This window comes from Lytechinus pictus, chromosome 18, assembly GCF_037042905.1.
Source record: "Lytechinus pictus isolate F3 Inbred chromosome 18, Lp3.0, whole genome shotgun sequence".
In the NCBI taxonomy this organism is placed as follows: domain Eukaryota; kingdom Metazoa; phylum Echinodermata; class Echinoidea; order Temnopleuroida; family Toxopneustidae; genus Lytechinus; species Lytechinus pictus.
Window position 1 is genome coordinate 16,546,967 of NC_087262.1, and position 24,912 is coordinate 16,571,878.

General features: G+C 36.7%; 1 protein-coding gene across 1 annotated transcript in view; it reads right to left on the reverse strand.

The window, feature by feature from the left end:
- Nucleotides 1-9,615, reverse strand: part of LOC129282201 (uncharacterized) — a 31,278-nt gene extending 21,663 nt beyond the window's left edge. The window contains exon 1 of the mRNA XM_054918123.2: nt 9,304-9,615. Coding sequence (XP_054774098.2) covers nt 9,304-9,615 — 312 coding nt within the window. The remainder of the gene's footprint in view (nt 1-9,303) is intronic.
- Nucleotides 9,616-24,912: the final 15,297 nt, after the last annotated feature.

A 24,912-nucleotide genomic window follows, 5' to 3' on the forward strand; every position in this document is an offset into this window, starting at 1 on the left:
AGACGCACCTCTGTCATGTGACAATAAAATACATTGTTCTTTATTCTATATCAACATTTTGAAGGATGTAGTTGGTATGATGTTATAGCCCCCCCCCCCATCTACTCCCTTACTGCCCCCAACTGGCCCCCTATAACCAAACACCAATTTGCAGTGACAAACAGGCATCATTCGTGTAATAATCTTGTTTGTGTTGGTTTAGTCCTCTTTTAAGAACATAGTAATGACAATATAATGACTCAACGACGATTTTTATACAATCTTGAAATGTGATAAATGTGATCTAGTTCACTCGTGTGTTACACAGAACTGTTTTTCTCTTCTCAACTAACAAGCAAGCTGGGGTGAACCTTTAAAGAACCTTGCTTTATTTAGGTAATCCGCATGAATTACCTGTTTTTTCCCCTTTTTAAAGTATTTTTCAAAAGCATTTTCTAGCTTTTTCAGTATTTTTGCTCTCTTTAATTTTGGATTGTGCGTAAAACTAACCGTGCTTACGAAGAGCTTTAGTAAACACACATTAAAAAAAAAATAATCGACTATTATTTTATGTGATTCCAAACATTTTTTGTCCAGGGACCACAGATTGAGTTTCGTTTTGATAAAAGTGAAAATAGACTTGTTCCAGAGGCCCCGACTTGTGACTCATGAGACATGATTGTTATTCTACATTATTTCGGTACTCCAACTGAGAGTTTGACCTTAGCTCATATATCGCATGCACATTGCTGTGTAAACATTTTATAGAAATATTTATAGGGCCTACATCATTAAATCATGAATATCATCGAAAAAAAGTCACAGTACATTCAATCACACCAGAAATTAAGAAAAATCTGAAAGGATTATGTAACGCAAACTCTGAAATGTTAGAAATTGCATCATAATGCAAAGTTTGTAGATACAGATTTCGTTTCAAGTGAACCATGACAATTTCAATGCATTTATAATTATGATTATAGATAAAATATAATTGGGAACTTTGGTGTACTTTATGGATCAATAAATTATGCATTCTATTTTCCCAAATAATCAATATAGCAAATGTCAAGTATAATTTCTTATTTTGAAGAGTCCCGCTGAAAACATAATCCACCGACAAATCGCCAAAATGCCCCGTCATGGATCTTGGGTAACCCCACACCGCCACAATAATCCGTCAAAAAAGACCAATTTGGGCTGGAAATGCGTTCTAGAACGCGGGATCGGACATTTAATCTGAATAAATCTCTTGATCCCAAGAAATGTGGAAGAAGCGACAAAGATACTGCGGACAAGAAGATTTGTAGAGATTGACAACAGACATACTCTCATTGCCAAGTTCTGATATGGGGTAATCTTTGAGGATACATAACGATTCGCTTTTCGGTTCGATAAATCCCATCCGGAATCGTTAATAGGTTTTCTGTTTAAAAAAAAATGTTCAGAGGATGTCAAATAATTGTCATGAATTTTCATACACGTCTTATTTTATAACATTGTTTGAATTCAATCATGTAAAATCAAGTATAGGTCTTTCAAGTTCCAATTGTGCAAGAACGTCAATATAGGTATCACGGGTGTATAGAGGGGGGGGGGGAGTTGTTGGGGGCATTTGACCGCTAAGAGTACCACGACCAAGAAAAGGAAAAAAGTAAAGAAAATTAAATAAAATTCGGGTGAAATATGATATTATTGCCTGAAGGATTCTTATGTATGTTACAATCTATCATAAAATTAGATTCTCATTTTAGAAAGGCTAACATTTTTGCTTGCTCGCTATGCTCACTCGTAACATTAGAAATGTTCCCCATAAGCCACGGACCGTGGTGTGTCCCTAAATTTAGTCGTCTCATCACGCCACTGACATGTATATATTGATCTACAAGAAAATCTATTGTTGTCGGGAATATGTTAGCAGAAATTAATTAAAATACTACTAAGAAGGGATTAAAGATTAGTATGATGGTTTGCGCATGCGTAATTGAACTATGAGGTCACTTCTAGGTCAAGTTCAGCTCACCGGTTGGGAAGTATAAATTTCGATGTAATCTCCCTAATTCACCCTTTTTGTAACTAAACTAGGTTAATATGTCAACATGAACCGATCTCTGTCGGAGGTAACATATCGCTATGATTTCTTACAATCCAGTCAAATCCCATTACTGTCCAACCTTGCCTGTATCCACCAAACGTGCCAAAGGAGGGTGAACCCGCACCCCTTTTCCACATGTGCCACACCTTGTATTAAGCTCTTTCCCCCGAACTGCCCAACATGTACAAGTGCTTCAATAAAGCAAACAATGTTGTACGGTAATGAAATAATATGTGACATGTATGGAAAGCGAAACAAAGACAAGGAAACTTGATTATTCAATTATATTAAAGAGGACAACATAGTGCCAAACATATCAATCTAAATTGCTTTTCTTGTTTGAGGCAGCCCCCTTTTCCATGATGCATTGAAAACAGACGTGCTGTTTGATTTAATCATAAAACTCAGGGCAGAGGTGGTGCGGGAGGGGAAGGGGGGCAAGAAAAAAAACTTTGCTATTTAAAAACAAAATGTTTTAAAGTTGTTTACTTCCCCGGGATGACAATGAGTCCGTTTTGTTTTCTGTCAAATAACATTATTATCTCACTCCACTTCTTTTTCGTTTCCCATGTTCTAGTCATATGAACAAGGTGAAAGCTGTGAGTGTGTTTTTTTTTTTTTTTTTTGGGGGGGGGGGTAAAGATTTTAACACCCCTTCTATTTGAGGCCAGTGCAAATGGAGAAGGATGTTGGAAAGCCCTCTGAGTGAATTCTGCAAAATCATTCATCAACAAATGTTTATATTAGCTAGATATGATCGCCGAGACAATGACTTCACAATATACTTCAAGGCTTGTTTCAACAATATTTGTCATTGATGAAATTGGAATACAATTTCAAACCTTTGATAGGATTCTAATCATAACAACATTACAAGCAAGAGCGTTCGTCATCTTGCTCCGAATATTCATCTTACCCAAGAAAGGATGTATACAGGTGCCTGAATTTAAATATTAAGATACTTGAAGTAATCAAAACGAAAAAGTCAGCCATTTCTTAAATTTGTATATTTCATCTATTTCAACTCTGTGAATAAACTTAAATAACTACATTTTAAAAAATATCAAAGGCATTAGCATTTCAAATTGTACAGTATGAAACTGGAAGTGAGAAAAGTCATATTAACCAATCGTGTAATATATCGTACTACGCATGATCTATAAATTATCACGTGGTATATCAATCAATCCGAAACAATTACACTATTGTTTAATAACAGTTTTGAAATATCTTTCAAAATTTGAACATAGGGTATACAATACACATATGAATCATGCAATGAACCGGAAGTAGCTGTCTCTGACCTTAGCCCCATGGGAAGGCAACATGCCCCCACCCCCCTTCCCTGCCTGATCCTTCAACCAACAAAATCCTACTTCCCCAGAATTCATTTATTTAACTTTGAGAAAAAAAAGGAAGAATAAAAAAAAAAACCTTTCTGAAATGATCAAATCAGACAGGCGAGGCCACAGCCTTCGGAGTTTACAGGTGGAAATCGGAAAAGAAATATATTTTTTAAGGTTTAATTTTCGTTGTTTGATCTTTTCCTATGTTTAAATGAGTCCTTCAGGCTGAAAATTAATTTGATATTTACAGATAAAGAAAAATCAGATAAACAAAACACTGAAGATTTGATCAAATTCGGATAAGGAATAACAAAGTTATGGCATTTTAAAGATTTGCATTAATACAGTGAAACAGTTCTGTGCGTGTCTTCATGAATATTCAATGAGCAAACTGATGATGTCATATCCCCACTTCTTCTTTTGTATTTTATTATATGAAAATATGTTTATAACAAATTTTCCCCAAGAACTAAAAAAGTTGGATTGATAACTGATTTACTGCATTAGACATTCATTGCTTATCTTATCATAAGGGGGACACATCATTTACACTTGTATGAAAAAAATGAAATTATGATTTCATGTAATAACATAGGGAAAAGGAAAGTGGGGATATGACATCATCAGCCCAATTAAAGAATATTCATGACGACGTGCATAATTATAACTGTTTTCCCGAAATATTGCTCAACTTTAAAATTCAATGACTTTGTTATTTGTTATCATATTTTGATGATTTTTTGTTGCATTTTGCTCGGTGATGTTTACTCTATAATCAAATATAAATACTTGCAGCCCGGAGTACCCCTTAACAATTCCACTGAAACGAGTCTGCCAGGTACTAATACAAACCGTCTTATTATTGTCCCTACATACATTACAATATTTGTATTGTAAAACATATTTCAGTAACTATAAAACACTAAAGTAATTGATATAATTACGAGCTTTGAAGTGGCATCGGATTTAAAAAAAAAATAAACACGTGCACACACATTGGTATCAATAATGCATTTATTTGATGCAAGATAAAAGAGCGATGTAGATAAAAATGCCTTTGTCAAGGGCCGTGCTGGGAATCGAACCCCGGACTTTCATGGTGTAGTCGGGCGCCTTAGAGACAACTTGGCAACGGTAGCTCGCCCGTTTGACTCTATCCGATACCGATATTATGACTCGGCCGGCAATAGCCATTCAGATGTTGAATTTGATGGCGACTTCTGATGATAGCTTATATAAGCAGGAGTATGCCTGTCATGTATATCAAAATCCCAATATGCATAGTGATTAAACTGGCTAATTTTATTGCGATTTGTGTGTTTGTCTTCATACTTTTCTAAAAACAGAAAATAGAGCACCTTTGATTCAGACCCCCCCCCCCTCCCATCTTGGCGCCACCATCACAAATTATTACAACTTGTTGAAAAAAAATCCTTCCGTGTACAATGAAGGGTGGAACTACATTGGTATGTTGAATGTAAGAAACCAATGAAGTGATTTCGCCTTGATGTAATTACAATTTAATCAACAATCAATCCAATTGAGAATAAGTATCAATTTATTAACATTCTCTGTCGAAATGCCATGGATATTGTTTGGAACAATAATGTACCACAATGTCCCTATCTGAAGTGTCCTTAATTATCGAAGGGTATGCAAATCTACAAATTAAGATTCGTGATAAATTACAGATGTAAATTCTTTGAAAGAAAATAATGCGCGATTATACCATGTATACAGCGGCAATGAAATGTTAAGCGAGGGAGGGGAGGGGGGGGGGGGGGATTAACCCTCTCCCATGACAAGGACGTTAAATTATCTAATGTTCAGAATTCATATTTTTAAAGAGAAGATCTTTTTCATCAACTGTCTTTAAAGATAATGTCATAGGTCGTTCTGGTAATGTGGTGTGCGCCTGTAATCCAAGCTACATGGAGAGGTTATAAATTGATTCAGATGTTTGAGTTTCGAGCCCTGGTTTCGGTTGGTGACGTTAAATAGCAGGTATTAAAGGTCGGTCCCAGACGTAAAGAATCTGATTGATACATGTCTGTAAAAACTCACACACACGCACGCACACGATTGGGAATTCATTATCGACTTCTATTATAGATATTCACCATTAAAGTGCTGAACGTTATAACATGCATTCAATTGGGGCTTTACATTGGCCATATGAGTGTATTTTCATTTCAACAAAATGGAGCTCGAACTGTAAAGTAATCTGTTACATTTTGATCCTCTCTTTACGTTACCCCCCAAAAATTACAAGAATTGCTAATCGAGACATAATTATAGCCCCTTTTCCTTCCCGTCCATTACCACTGATTTACAATGCCATGTTCTTTTTCGAGAATTTGGACACAGTAAAATTATGCAAGCTGAAAATATCGTGAATAATCAAGAAAAAAACCATTGTCAAAAACATTTGTATCTAAGCTCTATCGCCAAAGTATGGTCACGTTTTGGGATTTTATGGGTCAGAATAGGTCGGACATGGTGGTTTATCTGCGGAGAAAGGGGGAGACATACAGTACCGATTCATTTTACATTTTCCGTTTCTGCACACGTCGAGTATGCATGTGCCAAACCAAAACGAGTCGTTTTTCCTCACATCATTTTCTCAATAAGCTGCACGTATAATTAGGGACAGTGGTAGCCCCCACCAAGAATTCCATAATTTTACTTCCCAAAATAAGTAAAATGTGGAATGTGGTCTAAAAGTTCCATTGAATTCATGTCCCGGTTCATTCCCTTTAAATTCTAAAAATTAATGCAAAAAACAAAAAAGACAAAAAACAAAAAATATTTTGCTTCATTGCTTTGCTTTCTCCCTCTCACCTTCCTCAATGAATTTGGCAGAGTTCTTACTATTACCCCTTAAAAATGCTTACAAGTGCCCATGATACCCCCCCCCCCTAAAAATAGCTCCATACTCCTATCAGTAAATATAGGGTAATCTCAACTTTAACATTGACGTTAATAATTATTTGAAGTTCATCTATCTTTTTCAAGTCCCCCTTTTCTGTCATTTCTCGCAGTTTTTATTTCCCCTTTCCCATATTGTCTCTAAAACTCTGTTAACAGCATATGAGACTGGGGAGACAGCACGAAATGTTACTTATTTAGTAGATGAAGTCAGTTATTGGGGAGTTCCCCGGTTATCGTATACAGTATCCTCAGAGCGATTCCACTGCTGGGCAAGCCTTAATTCCTGCGGATATGAGTGTAACAATCCTTGTTATTATACATCCGTTCTGTTTCTCTTCTTCTGTTTTGGGTTCGAACGGACTATAGTCTTTCTGCAAGAAGATAAATACGTTATATTGATCTAATAGCATATGTGTGCAATTAATTTTTACAGACGAATATCAATCAGATATTGTGATTATTTACGTCTGGACGGACCTTTAACGTCATCATTCGAATGTGACGAGGGCTCGAACCACGAACCTCTGCATCAATTCGTAATTTATGTGATAATTTTTCTATGGTCGCTGTCGAAAATCAAATGCAAGTCATAAATTCAAAAGACAAACGCATGCGCTTTGAGTTGTGCCTGAATGTCAACCCCTGCAGCCTGTATGGTCGTGATACAATCTAACGAAGATGTAAATAGATCGAGACAAGAGGCCTGGAGCCATTCATCAAATACAGGGGTGCAGGGGCAAAAAAAAAGAGGAATGAAAAAAACCCGACCAAAGATAGCTATTAGCGTGGGGGTAGCGATAGTTTGGAGTGAGAGAACGTCGATGAAGAAACGAGGGAACAGATCGAGGCAAGGAAGGGATGGGGGTCGAGGAGGGATGAGAGGGATAGAACAATGGAGATAGAAGACAATGAAACAGGTGAAAAAGGAGAGGGGGTATATAAAGAAGGAAATAAGAGGGAAGGGGAAATAGAGAAATTGAAATGAAGAGGAAGAGAGAGAGAAAGAGAGACGTTGATGGGAGAAGGAGCTCAATACTTTACATGCTATACTAAGTGGTAATAAGACCAGCATTCACAAGATCAATTAAAACCATTAAATTCATAGAAAAGAAATAAATTAGACGCAGCCCAGTTTACTGTAATCATAAAAAAGAACAATATTCAGTAATCGCATCATTCAATCACCTTAAGATCGCAACACTACCATGACTACACGGCGTAAGTGAGTGAAACTACTTATTGCTTGGCAACTGATAAGTTTTGAAAGTTATCAACTCCGGTTAATTGCATCATTTCTTCATGATAACGCTCTCTAATTGAAAATCAAATTAATCATACAAATCCAATCTTCAGATGGTGATCACATACATCAACTTTCATTATTATAGTAATAAGAATCTCCAACCTCAAACTACATCCCCCTTCATTTTCCCAACAAACGAGTCGATCATTTTCCTTCTACCGAATAACCCTTCTTTCCTCTTGCATACCCGATACCTTAACCTCATTTTCGTTTGTGAGGAGAAATTATTACCCCCCATCCATCTTCCAGTACATTCGTCACCTTAATCATGGAGCTATTAACACAGTGTTAATTGCTCCATACCTTAATCCTCTTAATTCTAATGAGGTGTAGGCAGGAATTATTACCCCCCTCACACACACACACATACACGCACACACGCAACCACCACCAAAAATATCCAAGTATATTCCCTAATACATTAACCCCTTCCTTTGGTGAGGTTCGGGAAATACTACCTCCACTTCCTCCAGCACATTCACTGCTCGATACTTTAACCCCTTTCCGTTTGTAAGGAGGTAGGATTATTACCGGCCCCCTCTTCCAGTATTTAACCCCCTTTCTTTGGCATGTTTCGTGAGAGTTTAGAAAATATTACCTCCTCATCTTCCAGTACAATCCCTGATCGATTCTTAACCCCTCTTCCGTTTGTAAGGAGGTGGATTTATTAACCCCCTCCCATTTTCAGTACTTAACCCCATTCCTTTGGTGAGGTGTCCCCCCTCCTCTTCCAGCACATTCCCTGATCGATACTTAACCCCCCCCTTCCGTTAGTATAAGGAGGAGGAAATATAATCCCACCTTGCTCTGCCATCAACCTGCTAAGATTCTCACCGTGCCCACCATGCTTGCCAGGGTCCACCGAAAGGGGTTTAAAAATACCCCCATCACACCCCAGAGACATCCCATGCGGGAAGTTCAAGATCATATCTTACAGAAATGATGCACTGTTAATTCAAATTATTTTTTATATTTCATGTCTCGTGTTAAGACAGAAATCGATTTCCAACTTGAAATCGCAGAATATAAATGCACCATTGAAAAATTATTGCAATCAGGATTCGCATTCATCCCAATTATATACAACAAGGAGCTAGATTTTTCATGATTAAAATTACTTGCTAAAACATAAAATCTTATTTCAAGGGTAATAACAATTGGTGCCAGTTTTCTTTTACAGTGAAAATATAGTCATTTACAGACGCTATATTAATTTTGTTGTACCGACCAACTGTTTCAAACGATAAATACGACGTAAAGCTACACTACGTACTTCCAAAAGAAGTGTCACATATGCTGACAGCTACCATAAATTAAACAATAATTATCGTGATTTTAATTCTTTATGAAATAGATCGATATTTTACTTGCACTCATTGCAGAATGGCACAATGTGTCATCGGCATCTTTACTCGTCAAAAAATGAAAGAATAAACAAGGATAAAACACGAAACTTTGTTTTTAAAAAATTAGTAGAAACGAAGAAACCCCCAGATAATTGACGGACAAAGACAAAAAAAAAAAGTGCATGCAATTTATACTCCCTCTGATGAAAAATAAGATCTTCTACCATGACAACGAACACTACAATTTCGTTTGTTATAACACCTTGGTGCTCTATTGTAGGCCTATAATTAAGAGGAACTCACCGGTAAGGAGTAATACCCATTGTTAAGTCCGTTCTTAAAACCGATGTAAGTTGGCCTGCTGATGTTTCTATTCCGAGGGGGTGTGTATCCTTGGTAACCGCTATCGAAGCTATCATTGGCATTTACATCCCCGTACCCGTACCATCCTCCTCCTCCTCCTCCCCCGGTCTCCTGGCCAAGGGTACCGCTGGTATCCACCTCCTCATCGGGGACCAGCCGAATCACAAGGGTATTGGAATCTTTGGAGGAGAGGGTAAGCGAGTACCCCCCTGCGAGATTTGGTAGAGAAATCACCCTTTCGTGGCGACTCATGATTGGTTCAAATCCCCAAAAGGTAACTCCGAATAAGCGAGAAAATAATCCTTCCAAGATATGTCTTGAGAATGATGCGCTCTTCACGTTTAAATTGCACGTTTAAACTTCACGTTTAAACTTTAACCTTTTATCAGAACTTGATAATCTTCGTGAATTAAGATTGTGGCATTTTAATCAACAAACAAGTCTTTCTCGGCGAAACGTACAATAACGGAAATACGGTCAGGAGACGTTAATGATTATTCCCGCAGTATCCATTACCAATGCATTATGTTGCAGGTATAATGACATGACATCTTGAGTTGAACGATGGGAACATTACAGAATCATGGCAAGTTAAACACGTCTTCTTCAGCAGAATGAGCAACTCATATTTTACAGGTGTCTCTCTATAAACTTCCTAAATATTCCACAATGTGATGTTAGGTCCATGTAGATATATTTCGTTCACCAAATCGTGCGAGTCTACGAGGCTTCCAGGATTAAATTATGATGCGAATAATATGAGAATAGACACACAGTCTCAAAAAGAATACTTTCGCATCACGCTGAACTTGATCTAATCCAAAACAAACTACTATCCTGTAGTGGCAACATCCTTCCGATTTATCAGAACGTTTGGTAGATTCCGAAGCATCAATTTCTTTTCTCCTCTGTAATTTTCACGTAAAATGACCGAGATTCGAAAGGAGGACTCAAGTCAATATTCAGCAGGTTTAGGTTGATCCGTCTCCGAAAACTGCGAAAAGCAATCAACGTCGATACACTTCGATGACAGAACGATAGAGTCGTATATAGCTTATCCCAATCCTTGATAAACCATTAAATGACTCATTAAGGACATATAGAACATCAAGATTTAATGGCCGACTTCTCAATGACGAGCGAAAGATGTCTGAGTGTTCCACCTCATCAATCAATGCTATTTTCTGGCAGTATCTTAAAATTCGATGGATTCAAGCTCCTGTTGGAAGTCTATGGTACGTATCTCACTCAAAAACAACGAGACGGGGTCCAATCTAAGGAATGACGAGTTTGTTTAGTGATGGATGATTTCGTCACCGGTATCCTCATGTCTTCATTCTGGTAGGGTGAACTCCACCGATGTCCACACAATTTTCTCCTCCTAGCACCCTTTCGAGGGTTCACTTCGTCTATCGGATACCCTGACACGAGTGAGCCTTGTGTTGCTTTGGCACGAAGGCAGATCTGAAATATTGTATTATCAACTACTTGGTATTAGTCATACCAAAGTTTTCCCCCACAGGCACCAGAGAGCGAAACGAAATGTATACTCGGATTTGCTCGCATGCCCACCGATTGCGCGATGATAAACGCACGCACCGTTAAAGGAAGAACTAGATATCAATAAAAGATATTAAATTGTTCGACATTGTAAATCATTTTTTCTCTCAGTATAATGATAAAAAAATATTTTTAAACTTGTAAAACATGGGGGATCTATTCAAATTTTTTCTCAAATTGTTTGTTTCTTTCCAACAAAATTTATAAATTTTACCGTCTACATTCCATCATTTCGATGATGATATAAATCAATTTTGATCCTTCATCAATTACGAGTGAACCATCATTTATTTTATTTCTAAATATGGTTTTCATCTGCATAAAAATACAAAACTCACTGTTTTAGTCCACCTTTAATTTGAAGATAATCATTCATTCACTTTGGATCATGGACTCCACACACTTAGAATAGTTGGGCAAAAAATGCTCAACTTTAACCAAACCTGGGCCACATACTGTCCACACAACCCTTGGTTAAAATCTGCCCAAATTGGGTAATAAAAACTAATAATTGGGTAAGAAATTTGCTCAATTGGATAATGATTGCCCAGAATATTTTACCAACATACATTACCGAACACAGTGGACAGTATGTTGCCCAACATTTTAAGAGTGCATTGTGACGAAACGTTAATCTAGCTCGGTGGAACGGTTTTCGTGGTTTAGATGTGGTTTACTATAATAGGAAGCTGATGAATCCACCTGCTGAAGAGAAGACTATTTCGGTGGAAATCGAGATGGACAAAAAAGTTCAGAGTCCTAGAACACGTTTAAAAAAAGGACCCACAGCAGTTATAAATTTGCCTTGAATGGATGGTCACAAAGCAAAATGCTGAAAATTTCATCAAAATTGGATAACAAATAACGAAGTTATTGAATCTTAAATTTAGCAATATTTTTTGAAAACAGTTATATGCACATCATCATGAATATTCATTAGGTGGGCTGATGATGTCATATCCCCACTTTCCTTTTTTCTTATGTTATTACACGAAATCATAATTGTTTCATTTTTCATACATGTGTAAATGATGTGTCTCCATTATGATGAAATAAGTTGTGGCAAAAAAAAAAACGAATGCACTTAATCAGTTGTCAATCTAATTGTTTTAGTTCTTGGTAGAATTTTTTTTGAATAAACCTAGTATCATATAATAATATACAAAAGAACAACTGGTGATATGACATCATCAGCCCACCTAATGAATATTCATGAAGACATGCCTAGATCTGTTTGCCGGAATAATGCAAATCTTTAAAATTCAATAACTTCATATTTTGTCATCCGATTTTGATGAAATTTTCAGCATTTTGCTCTGTGAATTTTACTCTATTTATTGAATATAAATATCTCAAGCCTTGATCATCTATTTAATGGCAACTACCATGGTAACATGGCTTAGCAGCCAATCATAATCAAGGTATCCATGGTAGTTGCCATTATGGCAAAGTTACAACAGTTGTAACTTTTGGTGAAAGAGGCCCCTGATCTCTATTTTCACAATAGGTCATTACCTCCAAATCTCTTGCCCTTTCTTTGTTTCTTGAGTACCTGGCAGATGACCAACTAAGTAGTGCCACACAGTCACAAGGGCAGGTAACGTGCTGCCGGATCAACGAATACGGAAATTCGCCGGTATTTATATTTGTCATTATGTAACCGAACAGCCATCAACTGTGATTCATCAATATGCCCAACCTGATTAATTACATCCGAAACGGTTCAATGTATGATCTTTGGGTCATTGGACATGTTTGTAGAGGGCATTGAGGGCACGATGCTCGATATTACAACGTGATTCTCGGCCCTATTTACGTCTTATGCATCTTCCCACTGTTGTGCATGCGATCTGTCACCAAACTTCCACGATGGACTTTTCGTAGCTGACGGCGAAAAAAAACATTCAAAAATTTTCTACGACCGCTACGACAGATGTGATACGATACGGTACGATCTGATAACACCACTACGATCGCTCTACGAGTAAGACCACGGTTTCGATTGTGACTCGACTCGTTGCCAGTGGGTATTACTGTCGTCTTTCGTTACCATCATGTCCACAGTGGCGTACCTAGGATTTTTCACAGGGGGGGGGGGGCAAAACCGTCCGCCAAAAAATTTGACAAGCCAAAAAATTTGACAAGCAAAAAAAAAGGTCTTCAATCACAAGTGAAGGATTTCGTACCAGAAAAAAATTTGACAAGCAAAAAAAAAAAAAAAAAAAAAAAAAAAAAAAAAAAAAAAAGGTCTTCAAGCTCGTTAGGGGGGTCAATAAAGGTCTTCAAGTTCGTCAGGGGGGGGGGCAAAACAGGTCTTTCAAGCTCGTCAGGGGGGGCAGGGATACGTCCTTTGCATGGGTTGTGGCTCGTCGGGGGGGGGGCAGACTGCCCCCTCTGTCCCCCCCCCCGTAGGTACGCTAGTGACCATGGTTACGGACGGCGATTCATAGGTGTGAAACTTGTTTTGAAAATAGAAACAAAAACTCATCTTAAGAAAAGTTCTGACAAGCTCATATCGAATTAGTGACCGTCTTTCAGGGGTAGTGCCAGGATGCTTGCTATCGGGGTGAGACAACCTTAAAGAAACGCCATTTTTTTCATTTATTGTTTACTTGGGCTATGATAAAGTTGTCTTCCCTCCCTTTATCCTCCCCGCTCAATTGTATTATTTTTTCACTGCTTGAAAAATGTTAGGGGAGCGTCTGCCACCATGGCCATCCCTCAATGAAAGATTTATAGTTTCAGAGAAATATCAACAGTTTTATGACAAACGGTAACAGAGTACATCGGGTACAATTCCAGCACTCTTGCTTTAACCACCCAATACTTGACATCAAGAAATAGATGTAGATCATTGTGAACAAGAAATTGCACCTCGTTGTTGTGATCACATGTTCATGAAAGAATTTTTGCGCTCAAACAAACAAATCAAATACAATTATTTAAGTCCAGGTATGCTAGGTTGCACACTATTTCCTTCAACCGAATGAATCCTATTGGAATTTCACCAAAATAATGTATGTCGCATTCCAAAAGACGCTAATAGAATAACATACCTATCCCTGCGTGACATCATTATGTAATTATGATCTATAATGAGACATAATTTCTACCTGCTATGAAATGTGAATGTTGCCATTTTCTGTTGCGGTTATGAGAGGAATACACAGAAAAGAATTTATTCACATTCACTGGTACACTCTTAAAATTTTGGGCAACATACTGTCCTCACAACAATTGGTTACAATAAATTATCCAACTCTGGTTAGTTTTCAACCAATACTGCGTAGTTTTCACCCAAAGCACACATTGGTTTAAAACTACACAGAATTGGGTAAAGTTTTAACCCATTGTTGTGTGGACATTATGTTGCCCAGCATTTTAAAGAGTGTATATTGGCCTTAATTCTATTGCAGGCATGCAGAGGCGGATCCAGGAGGTGGGGGGGGGGGTGTAAATACGTCATCAATACACAAGTGTGCCCCCCTTTAAGAGTCATGTTTTTAATGGGAATACGTCGTTAAAACACAAATGAGGACTTTTTTTTGGACGCGCGACAAAATGACCGTAATTTCTTTGACTGAAAAGGTTTTCTTTGCTTATCAGATTTTCCTAGAGAAAAAAGTGCCACCCTTTTAGAAAATCCTGGATCCACCCCTGATTGCAGGAGAGGTCGCCACTATGTGGAGCGTTTTGGCCCAGTGGACTCTGAAACAGAAAGTCGTGGGTTCGAATCCCAGCCATGGCGTAATTTCCTTCGGCAAGATATTGATCCACATTGTGCTGCACTCGACCCAGTTGAGGTGAATGGGTACCCGGTAGGATTTAGTCCTTGAACGCTTTAGCGCCTATTAATATGGCTGCTCAGCTACAGCCGGGGGCCCGGGGTAATAATATGATACCAAGTATCAAAGCGCAGTTGAGTATTATGCACATAGTAACTGCGCTATATAAATGGACATATTATTATTATCATGTTTTTTAAAACTAGAGAAATAGGGAAGAAAAGAAATAATATTAAGATTATTATATTACGATTATATAAATCCCAAACATTTAAAACGATATTAATAATTTCTTGCAGTTTTATATTAAATCATTGTGGCGGATGGCCTGGGTATGTTTGCTCTGTAAGAAACGTTCCTGCCTTCTGAAAACGTATGATTTTTATATTATTATTCATAATACCTTGCTCGGAATGGAACCTGACGGACAAGACTAAATTTAACACATTTTTTTAGTATCATGATTGCAAAATATGATTACTCTAATTTTCGATGATTTGTGACATGCAAACATCTCATTTTTAATTTTTTTATTTTTATTTCACGATTGATTTGTTGATTATGGAGGGGGGGGGGTGATTTCACGCCTCATGTTATATTGGAAATCATACCTGAACATTATTTTATTGTAACAAAAGTTCTATTCATTTCGAGTCTATATTTTTGTGTGTATAACGCAAAAAAACACGAACTTGGTTGAAATCATGTACAAACAAAAACTAAAAAGACACATACTAACAAAAATCCAAACATTTTCTGCGTTTATAGATTTCGAACCCCAAACATCACTTTAGTCAAACTAAATCTTATTTCATCCATAGCTTGTGCAACAGGCATGTTAAGGTTAATGTTTTCTTAATATGGATCCAGATTTAGTTCATGGCTAAGTCCTCTAATCCGGGTTTTCAGGGCCCCCTAGTTCCACAAACGAGTCAGAATTCCCTTCCCTTATACACCCCTAAACCTGACTGAGGGTGAATGACAGACCCCTTGTGGCTGGTTCGGAACATCACGTTGACTCATTTCTGTCATTTTTCCCCTCCAAAAAAGAGGATTCGGAAGTTATCGTGTTAGGAACGAAGGAGTCTTAAAGACCAAGGTTAACATTAGTATTGGTTTTAAAAAAATGGCTGAAATTTGATGTGTGTTGTATTATGCATTAAAAAAAATCATGTATGCACTTGTGTTTTAATCCTTGGACCCCATGGACATGATGGAAGAACATTACTGTCTATGGGCAGAGCTGATCTGGGTGTCCTTCCGATTTCACCATTCTCATGTCTCTTTGATATTGTTGTTTCTTTGTATATATTTGTTCTAACTTGTTATTTTTCATCTTGCTTTTATATGTTCATTTGTACACTTATGTTTTTTTTTGTGAATTTCGGAGAATAAATAAATACAAATACAAAATACTGAAATGTATATTCTAATTTATTTGCTGGGGAGTTTAATAATAATAATACACGTAGTATATAGAAAAGATTTAGTACGGTGTATCCCGCTGTCAATTTATTTCTCACTTATTTGAAGCACTTAATAGATAGTTTCAGCTACAGTTTCTCACAGGGACTATTTTTTTGCATTGTAAACACAGGTAAATAATTAGACCTTACAGTTCAAATATATGTTAAGTCAAAGCAACATGGCTCTGGGAAACGGGGGTGCCCCAAGATTATTTTCTGGGGCAGTAATCTAAATATAACCCAGGTAGTATATTGTTTTATATCCTCATGAAAGAAAAATATAATTTGAAATAAAACTTTTGGGAAAAATGACATTTTAGCCATAATATGTATTGGGAGTACATGGAAGAGTAGTCCTTGCCTTACATCACTATGACATCCCATATGCGGCCAATTTGAAGTCTCCATGGGTATAGTGATTACCAATATTTACAACTTTTAGAAATTCATAACTTTCTTGTTGTTTGTCCAATATTGTTCAAACTTTCACCTATCAACTTGTCTGATTTATCTTTTTCTTATAAAAACAAGTTTTTATTTGGGTTGGATTCCCCTTTAATTTTGGAGTGAAATAACCCACCTTATCTTTATTTTTATTTATATATATATATATATATATATATATTTTTTTTTTTTTTTTTGGGGGGGCGGGGGGCTTGTTGACAAACCAGCACCCACTTTCGTTTCAATCCAAAGACCCTGTCAACCAATGTTAACCGTTGCGTTCAAAGTGAGTATTCAAATTGAAAGGGTTGTGCCAAAAATATACACTCTTAAAATAGTTGGGGAAAATGCCCAACATTTAACTAACCCTGGGCAACATACTGTCAACACATACTGCCCCACAACTATTGATTAAGATCTGTCAAAATTGGGTAATAAAACTAATAATTGGGTAATAAATTTGCTCAATTACATAATAATTGCCGAGAATATATATATATTTTTTTAGCAACATACATTACCCAACACAGTGGACAGTATGTTGCCCAACATTTTAAGTGTGCATGAACATCAACTGGAGTACCGTTATCGTTTTTCCGGGCATGGGAGGGGGATGGACCGCCCCCACATATATTTTCTAAATTTATTACATTTTTCAAAATCACAATTTTCATCGAATTATGGCGGGATATTGAAAAAAAATGCTGAGGTTTCCTCGTTCGTTTCGTTCTCTCGCAAATAATCTGAACTAAAGCATTGTATCCAAGAGCGGACAATCACTTTCATTTCCTTATGATGTCATTAATGCAATTATGTGTCTCCCAAGAAGGGAATTATAGTTTTTCGTTAATTGCTGGTAAACAGACTTATATATGGACCTCATCCTTTGGGTCACGCCTTGACCCCAATTCAATTAGTCAACGGAAGTAATCGTTTTGATAAGAGTAAATAGTACATTAACATTGATTGGTCATAGGTGTATATGATCTACAGCAGCAGTATAACATCCTTGGATAAAAATTTCATCCCCCGGCTGCCGTCTGCTGGAAAAAGAGATTATTATACCAAACGCTCTTCTCTCTTAACCCTAAGAAGACGGGGCGGTGACTGATTTAGTCCCTCTCGACATTTTTCGCGATAAATCCGCCGTGCAAATTTTTGGCTGCGTCGCTCGCTGACTTTTTACTTTCAAATATCGCGCAACTTTTGAGACCAAAATTATGACCCCGGGTACTTGGTTCCGAAATTACACAACATAAGTGCATGCAGACCCAATTATTGCTCAAAAACGTGAATTCGTGTACAAATCCAATGCAAATAGTGTTTTTAGCAAAAATTCATAAATGTGTCATTATTTTTCCTTATATTGATTAAAATCAATTAATTTAATATTTTTTATGGTCAAAATAAAGTCCCCGACAATCTCCATTGAAAAAACAATAAAACAAACACAAAAAGTAAAAACAAAGAAATACATTAGAAATTAAGAAAACAAAAAAATACATAAGGAAATAAATGAGATGTTGAAATCTTTTTAAAGTACATTTGATTAGATTCCTATAAAGAGTCTGTGGACCGAAAATTAGCATTTTAGGGGCATTATTTAGTTAATAATACTAAATAATGATAATAATTTCTTCTTATTAAGCGCTTTTTCAAAAGTTACAAAGCGCTGTGATTAGACTGGTGATTAGACTTGTTTATATAGATGAGTTGGTAGTGGATGAATTGGCAATTTACTAAATAATCTTAACATCAGCATGACTTCAGGAAAATTATCTAAATAATTATAAGGATAATGATAAAAACGGTATAACTAACTATAACCACAATAATTATCATTTGCCTTTATCTCTATCAATTTCGGTTTTTTTCCTTTTCCTGTGATATTATATATTTCGAGTAATTCAATATTCAATTGATTTTTATGACATTTTCTATCATAAACTCTTGATCAGCTAATGGTATCATTTCAGTAAATTTGGTGCATTCCTAATATTTATTCAAAATTCCATTCTGATAGCAAAACAAAATCAATTAAGTTTACTTTTAATTATGGTAACTTGCAATGCATATCAGAAAAAAAAGATTCATGGGCACTTTTAAAAAGTAAGATTTTTTTTTTACAATTTATTTACCGTTTTAAGGTAAAACCCTGCATAATAATAATAATATTTAAGCACCGTTAAAAACTAATGAAATCTTGCAATTTGATTGATTGAAAATGATAAAAAAAATTGTCTCTCTTTGCTGAAGAAAGAATGCAAAGTCCTTCTCCAATAACTGTCTCACTTGATCTACAGGTAACTTGAGAAGAGATGAATGTACACAAGATGATGAGAGAAGAATAATTTCCATCCATTCCCACAATGACAAAGCTCAAACAAAAACATTTCTTTTTTTCACCTAGTCATTGTGCTTAAATCTTAAAGCTCATATCATTTACAGTTTTGATAAAGAAAGAAAATGATTGGTATAGTAGGAGGTCGTAGGATAGGTACTTTAAGGCCACCTCACACATTGCGACTGGTCCACGAACCGATTTTGGAACAAATCGCATTTGTCTAATTTTCTGAAAATGTGAATGAAAAATAGATTTTATTTGAGATTCAAATTAATGTGTAAGAATACTAATTTGGATGATTGTAATTCTTTATTTTGGAGTAAAGGCAAAAATAGTTTTAAATCGCAGCCAATCGTACGATTGCTATGACGTCATTACGACTCTTTTCATTCGCTTTTATTCTAATAAAGATGATAGCATAATCGTAGATTTGAACATGGGTATTCGCACGATGATTAGAACATTACACAGTGAGATATTCCATGTCTCAATATTAGCATCAAATTCTACTACGTTTTATTCCAAATCGGGTCGCAGACCCCAATCGTAACGTGTGGCCTTCAGCTGGCTTTCAAAGAATGCAAGTGAATTTCGTGCACCTGGAAGAGCGTTACATGAAGAATTTGTCAGTAATTTTTACCGACCAATTTGAAATCAGCCAATCAGATGCCATGATTTCCAGCAGCTTATTACATCTGTCTGGAAAAAACTGACAGAACTCTTCGTGAAACGCTCTCCGGGATAACAGTCATACTCTCTCGAGTGTGGGTGTTCGCATGTGACAAAAATATATAATAATTTATTAGCACGTTATGGCTAATATATTTCTCTAATTTCTATTGAAATGAAATCATAAGTATGTTATGGCCAATGCGTTTATCTCACTGTAAGTCAGAAAAGGTGAACGAAATGAAATAAGGTACACACTTAAAATGTTGGGCAACATATACTGTCAACTGTGTTGGGTAATGTAGGTAAAAATATATATGTATTCTGGGTAATTATTATACCGAGGTTGTTATACCGAGGTTGTTTTACCTGACTGCTAAGAAAGCACGAATGCCTGTGAGCAAGCAACCAGGGGACCAACGGCTTAAGGTCCTCTCCGAAGGACCTGGTAATGAGGATAAATGCCTTACCTAAGGGCACTAGCGCACCACTTGGGAATCGAACCCGGGTCACCGGAATCCGAAACCCCCGCTCTACCGACTGAGCTATCGCGCCTCCCAATTATCCAATTGAGCAAATTTATTACCCAATTGTTAGTTCTTATTTATACCCAATTTGGACAGATTTTAAGTAATAGTTGTGTGGACAGTATGTTGCCCAGTGATGGTTAAGATGGTTAAAATTGGGCCTTTTTTGCCTAACCTTTTTAAGAGTGCCAGGTTATTTAAAGCTTGTCTTCGCGTTATCAAAATAATTATGACACAGTTACTATTAATCTATATAATTTGAATACATGTACGTATATATGCAACAAAAATCCCCAAATGTGGTCGGTATAATCTCAAATTCAAAACCACAAATCATCAATGAGACGTATGGCAATAATTGTTATTTTTAGCGAATGCAACAATGTACGAGGAAAATAGAATAGATAGGAATAACCGCAATTGTGGGTAATAATACATACACACATACCTATAAATACACAGGTGTGCATTTTATATGCTAGACTAAACTGCTAACAGAATACCAAGACCATGAAGACCGGATACATTTTAAGTTTGACTATGAAATTATTTTTAGTGATACATTTAAGCAGTCCACCATCAATGGTTTATTCAACTCCTCGTAGGGAAATTTTCTGTTGAGGTTTTCAGAAATGCTCAATACAGTTGGGACAGAGCACATGATTAGGTCACTGTTGTACAGATGCGGGTGCAGGCCGTGCCCCCAAAATAATCAATACAAATAAATAAATCATAATAATTTCACAATGAAGAAAACAAAGGGATAAAAAGAGAGAAAGGAAAGGAACATAGCGAAATATTATATAATATAATAATATATTATATAATATTATATTATATTATCTAACAAAAAAAGGTCAAGATTTTCGCTGGATGGAATCTTTAAAAAAAATTTTGTTCCATCCGCCACAATTGGGCACCTCAATTTTTTGGCCCATTGTGCTACCGGAAAAGTTATACATATATATCTATTATTTTTTAATATTTAAACGACAATTGAACTTGATATGAGGACTAATCGCATCAACTTAATTTTCGACCAAAACCATTGTTTTGATGTTCTATGTCCAACACCTTAGCCGTAAAACTTCGGGGGGGGGGGATCCATTTAGATACACCCCCTTGTGTAAAGGTAAAATTCCTATAAATGAACAACTGCAGGATCACATCTTATTTTTTGTCATCATGTTCGGTAAAGCCAATTCATTTTTACGACACAAAAATTAAATTTGCCTATACAAACACAATCCGCCATTTTCGAGATCAGAGTCATCTTCTTTTACCATTTTTACTATTCCCTTCTTTATGTATACTATATCCATATTGACATCTGGTATTGATAATGGTCGCTTATTTCAGCCTAGTCATTGTTGTGGATGGTTATCTCCCTTGGCTACCGGTACGATCACCTGTCAACGGTGTGGTCATGAAACACTTCTTCTGAGATGTTACCGGATCCGAACCGGAACACTCGGATACATCAACAACCGTAAAAAAATTGATCTTGGGCCAGAGGAGAGGATATGAAAAATCGCCATGGATGAGCACTGGAAAGTTTCCATACGATTCGTTCACACTCGTCTTGCTCTTTTAATCAACTGTGGTTTGGAAGGCATGGGTATAGCACTGTGGTATGGTACTGGGAAACTAATAATACAAGGTTTTGGAAAGCCGCAACAATACCGGATCATGTTTCGGGTTGTGTACATCAGTGTGACTACACTCTGACTCAAGGGAGATATTTTAAGTATGGCAAAGTGAAAATCAATGTGAACAGTTTCTTTCTGAATTGCCATAAGTGTTCCAGTACCTCAGTTTAATCTTACATTGTCGCGTTAAAGATATTGTGTGAACTGCTGTGGTCACAGTGTGAGTGTGTCACTGTTCTCCACCTAACCTCAACATGAGCACAGTGTATTTACTTGACGTTTACACGCTAAACCTAGTCACTTCCCTTACACAACTTGCCATGGTGCAAAGACGGGTGTGTTAAAGAGCTCGGAACAAAGTGTCCCCACTGGAAAGAAGTCAGTGCCCTTCAGTGTGTCCCATCCCACAGTGTGTTCAAAGTGTAGAACATAGTGTGAAATGAGCTCCACACTGTGTGAGCGTTTCAACAGTGTAAATCACACTTTCACATAGTATTCAATGGACACACACTGAACTGACCACATGTGAACACCCTGTGAACACAAAACCGCACTGTGGACACACTGTGAACACACTGTGAATACACTGTGGACACACTGTGAACACACTGTGAATACACTGTGAACACACTGTGAACGCACTGTTAGCCACTGTGTTCTTTCCAGCAGGGTGATAACATCTTGTTACACCACCAACAATTATGTAGGGAAAAACACAGTGATTATCACAGAAAACACAGTGATTATCACAGAAAAACAGTGATTATCACATTAACCACACCACGATTCGCACACTGTCAGAGACTAGTGTCAGACAAATACTTACAAAAAATAATCACACTAGTTTAACCTCCCCGAGGTCAAACTGTCATCATTTTCCTCACTAAATCGAATATGTTCTACACGTTGTAAACGTGAACATACCGTTTCCAAAGCTACTGAATTCATAAATGTATCATATGCATTGTATTTTTGACACCGTTTATGGTTGTCCAGTCAATTTAGATTTGCAAAAAAAGTGTGAACATAATGAGGATCAATGAAAATTGTAGACCGAATAAAAATTGCTACATTTGCGTTTACAGTTTGTCAGTTCAGGTTCAAGTCAGGATTCTTAAACGATTGTGTTTGCAATGATGACCCTAATCATGTAAGATAATCTATGAATGCAGTCCTTATATCTCTTACTGTTCCTTTCATATGGACTGATTGCCTCATCACTCATTAATTAGACATGTTCCAGGCCCCACCTAATTAAATCCATCCCGAACACGTTTCTACCCATGCCCCACAGGCCCCGCCTTACAAAGAGTTGCGATTGATCCCATCAACCACAACTATGGAAAGCCAGCAACGTCTACATCTAAAACACATGTTTGTTCAACATACTATGTAGATATAATGTATATTCATACATTCATCGTTTTCTTGAAAATTCATTGTGCGTTGTTCAAAATAGACATTGTATACATTTCCTGTAGAAAAAATTATGACATTGATGGCTTTCCATATAGTTTAGGTTGATCGGATCAATCGTAACTCTTTGTAAGACAGGGACCAGGAGTGTGTTACTTAAGCCATTCTGAACGTTAACATAACGATAGGTATGGCAAGCCTAATGGTGTTTGTTAATAAATTTGTTAATTGATCAGATAATTTCTTTCTGGAATATAGTCTCATTTAGGGAATTATTCGTTTTGTATATTATGACATATCTTCTTTCTCAGAGGAACACAGAATGACGCAATGGAAACACAGAGTCACTCATTTAAATCTGAAATTCAATAGTGACTGTGTTGAATTTGATCAATTTGACGCAATGCCTAGGTGTTCACATTGATACACGGTGCGTTCTCAAGTCCAGCAGGGCTTTTACCTATATTTGTAATTATTAGATTATTTATTTATTCATTTATCGATTTTTTCTCCATTTTAACATACAGAAATGATTACACAGACTAGTTATAATAACATTGGCAAATGATATAAATGCACAAAAATACATTTTCCATACAATTCAGCATTTCCTCCCAAAGATCCTCTATGCAACAAAAATACATTTATACAGTGTCGATTCCCAATTTCATATTTCAATTATTTTAATTTTGGGACTGTGTATCCCCACAGCGTGAAAAAAGGTGTGGCTTTGTTTTATAAGGGAATGTCTTTAGTCGCTTATTGTTAAACTTTTTATCAATAGACGCACAAACTCAATCGGAACGTTACAAAGCTTATTGATCCTTCCTTTCTCTGTTTCTTATGTTTTCCTTTCTACGTTTATTATGTCATTGTTTCCTACATTGTTTTAGTCCTTCTCGTGTGTCATTCTTAGTTTCTTCCTTCCTTACCTTTTTATCATTTCTTCATTCCCCCCCCCCCCCATTTTTTGGCTTGATATTTATCACTGAATTCGAAAGTTCATCATCATATCTTTTTTTTTTAATTGGACCTCCGATTCCTATGAAAATAATGAAAGGCTAAACTGGGATTAGTACAGATCATCAAAAACTTAAAAAGTAGAGTTCTTATCCAGTTGCCGCAGTCACACGAACGAAACCGACTCCATTCCGGCAAATGATATTACGTTATTACCAATGACAGATCATCGGTCGTTTGGGAGTCGGTTTCATTGGTGTGACTGCATCTCATCCCTCGGTGAATCCCACTTGTCATCTTTAATCCCATCCTTACAAGAAATGAGGACACGCCTCCTACCCATCATGTGCTGATAGAAAAATAAAAGTGCACTGGGGATGACCCGATTCGTACTTTTTTGACGATCGAATTACACGTTTAATCTTTCTTTTATCAAGCGTCACCTTGATTACTCAATATTGTCATTCCGTTTAGTCTTCATCGTTTCCAGTATGAAGAGACAATTGGGCCGTATGCATAAAGACAAGCAATTGCTTATAAGCAAATGCTTTAAGCAAAAGCAAGAGCTGGTCAAGCAAAAGGGCAAGTTCAAGCAATTGCTTAAATTCGTATGCACAAGCTTTTGCTTGTGCTGAAACCTTTTGCTTGCACTGCCTAAGCAATTGCTTATGTGTTGGACAAAGGATCGTTACGGTTGTGCGAACATCGCACAGTAGGACAACGACGCTT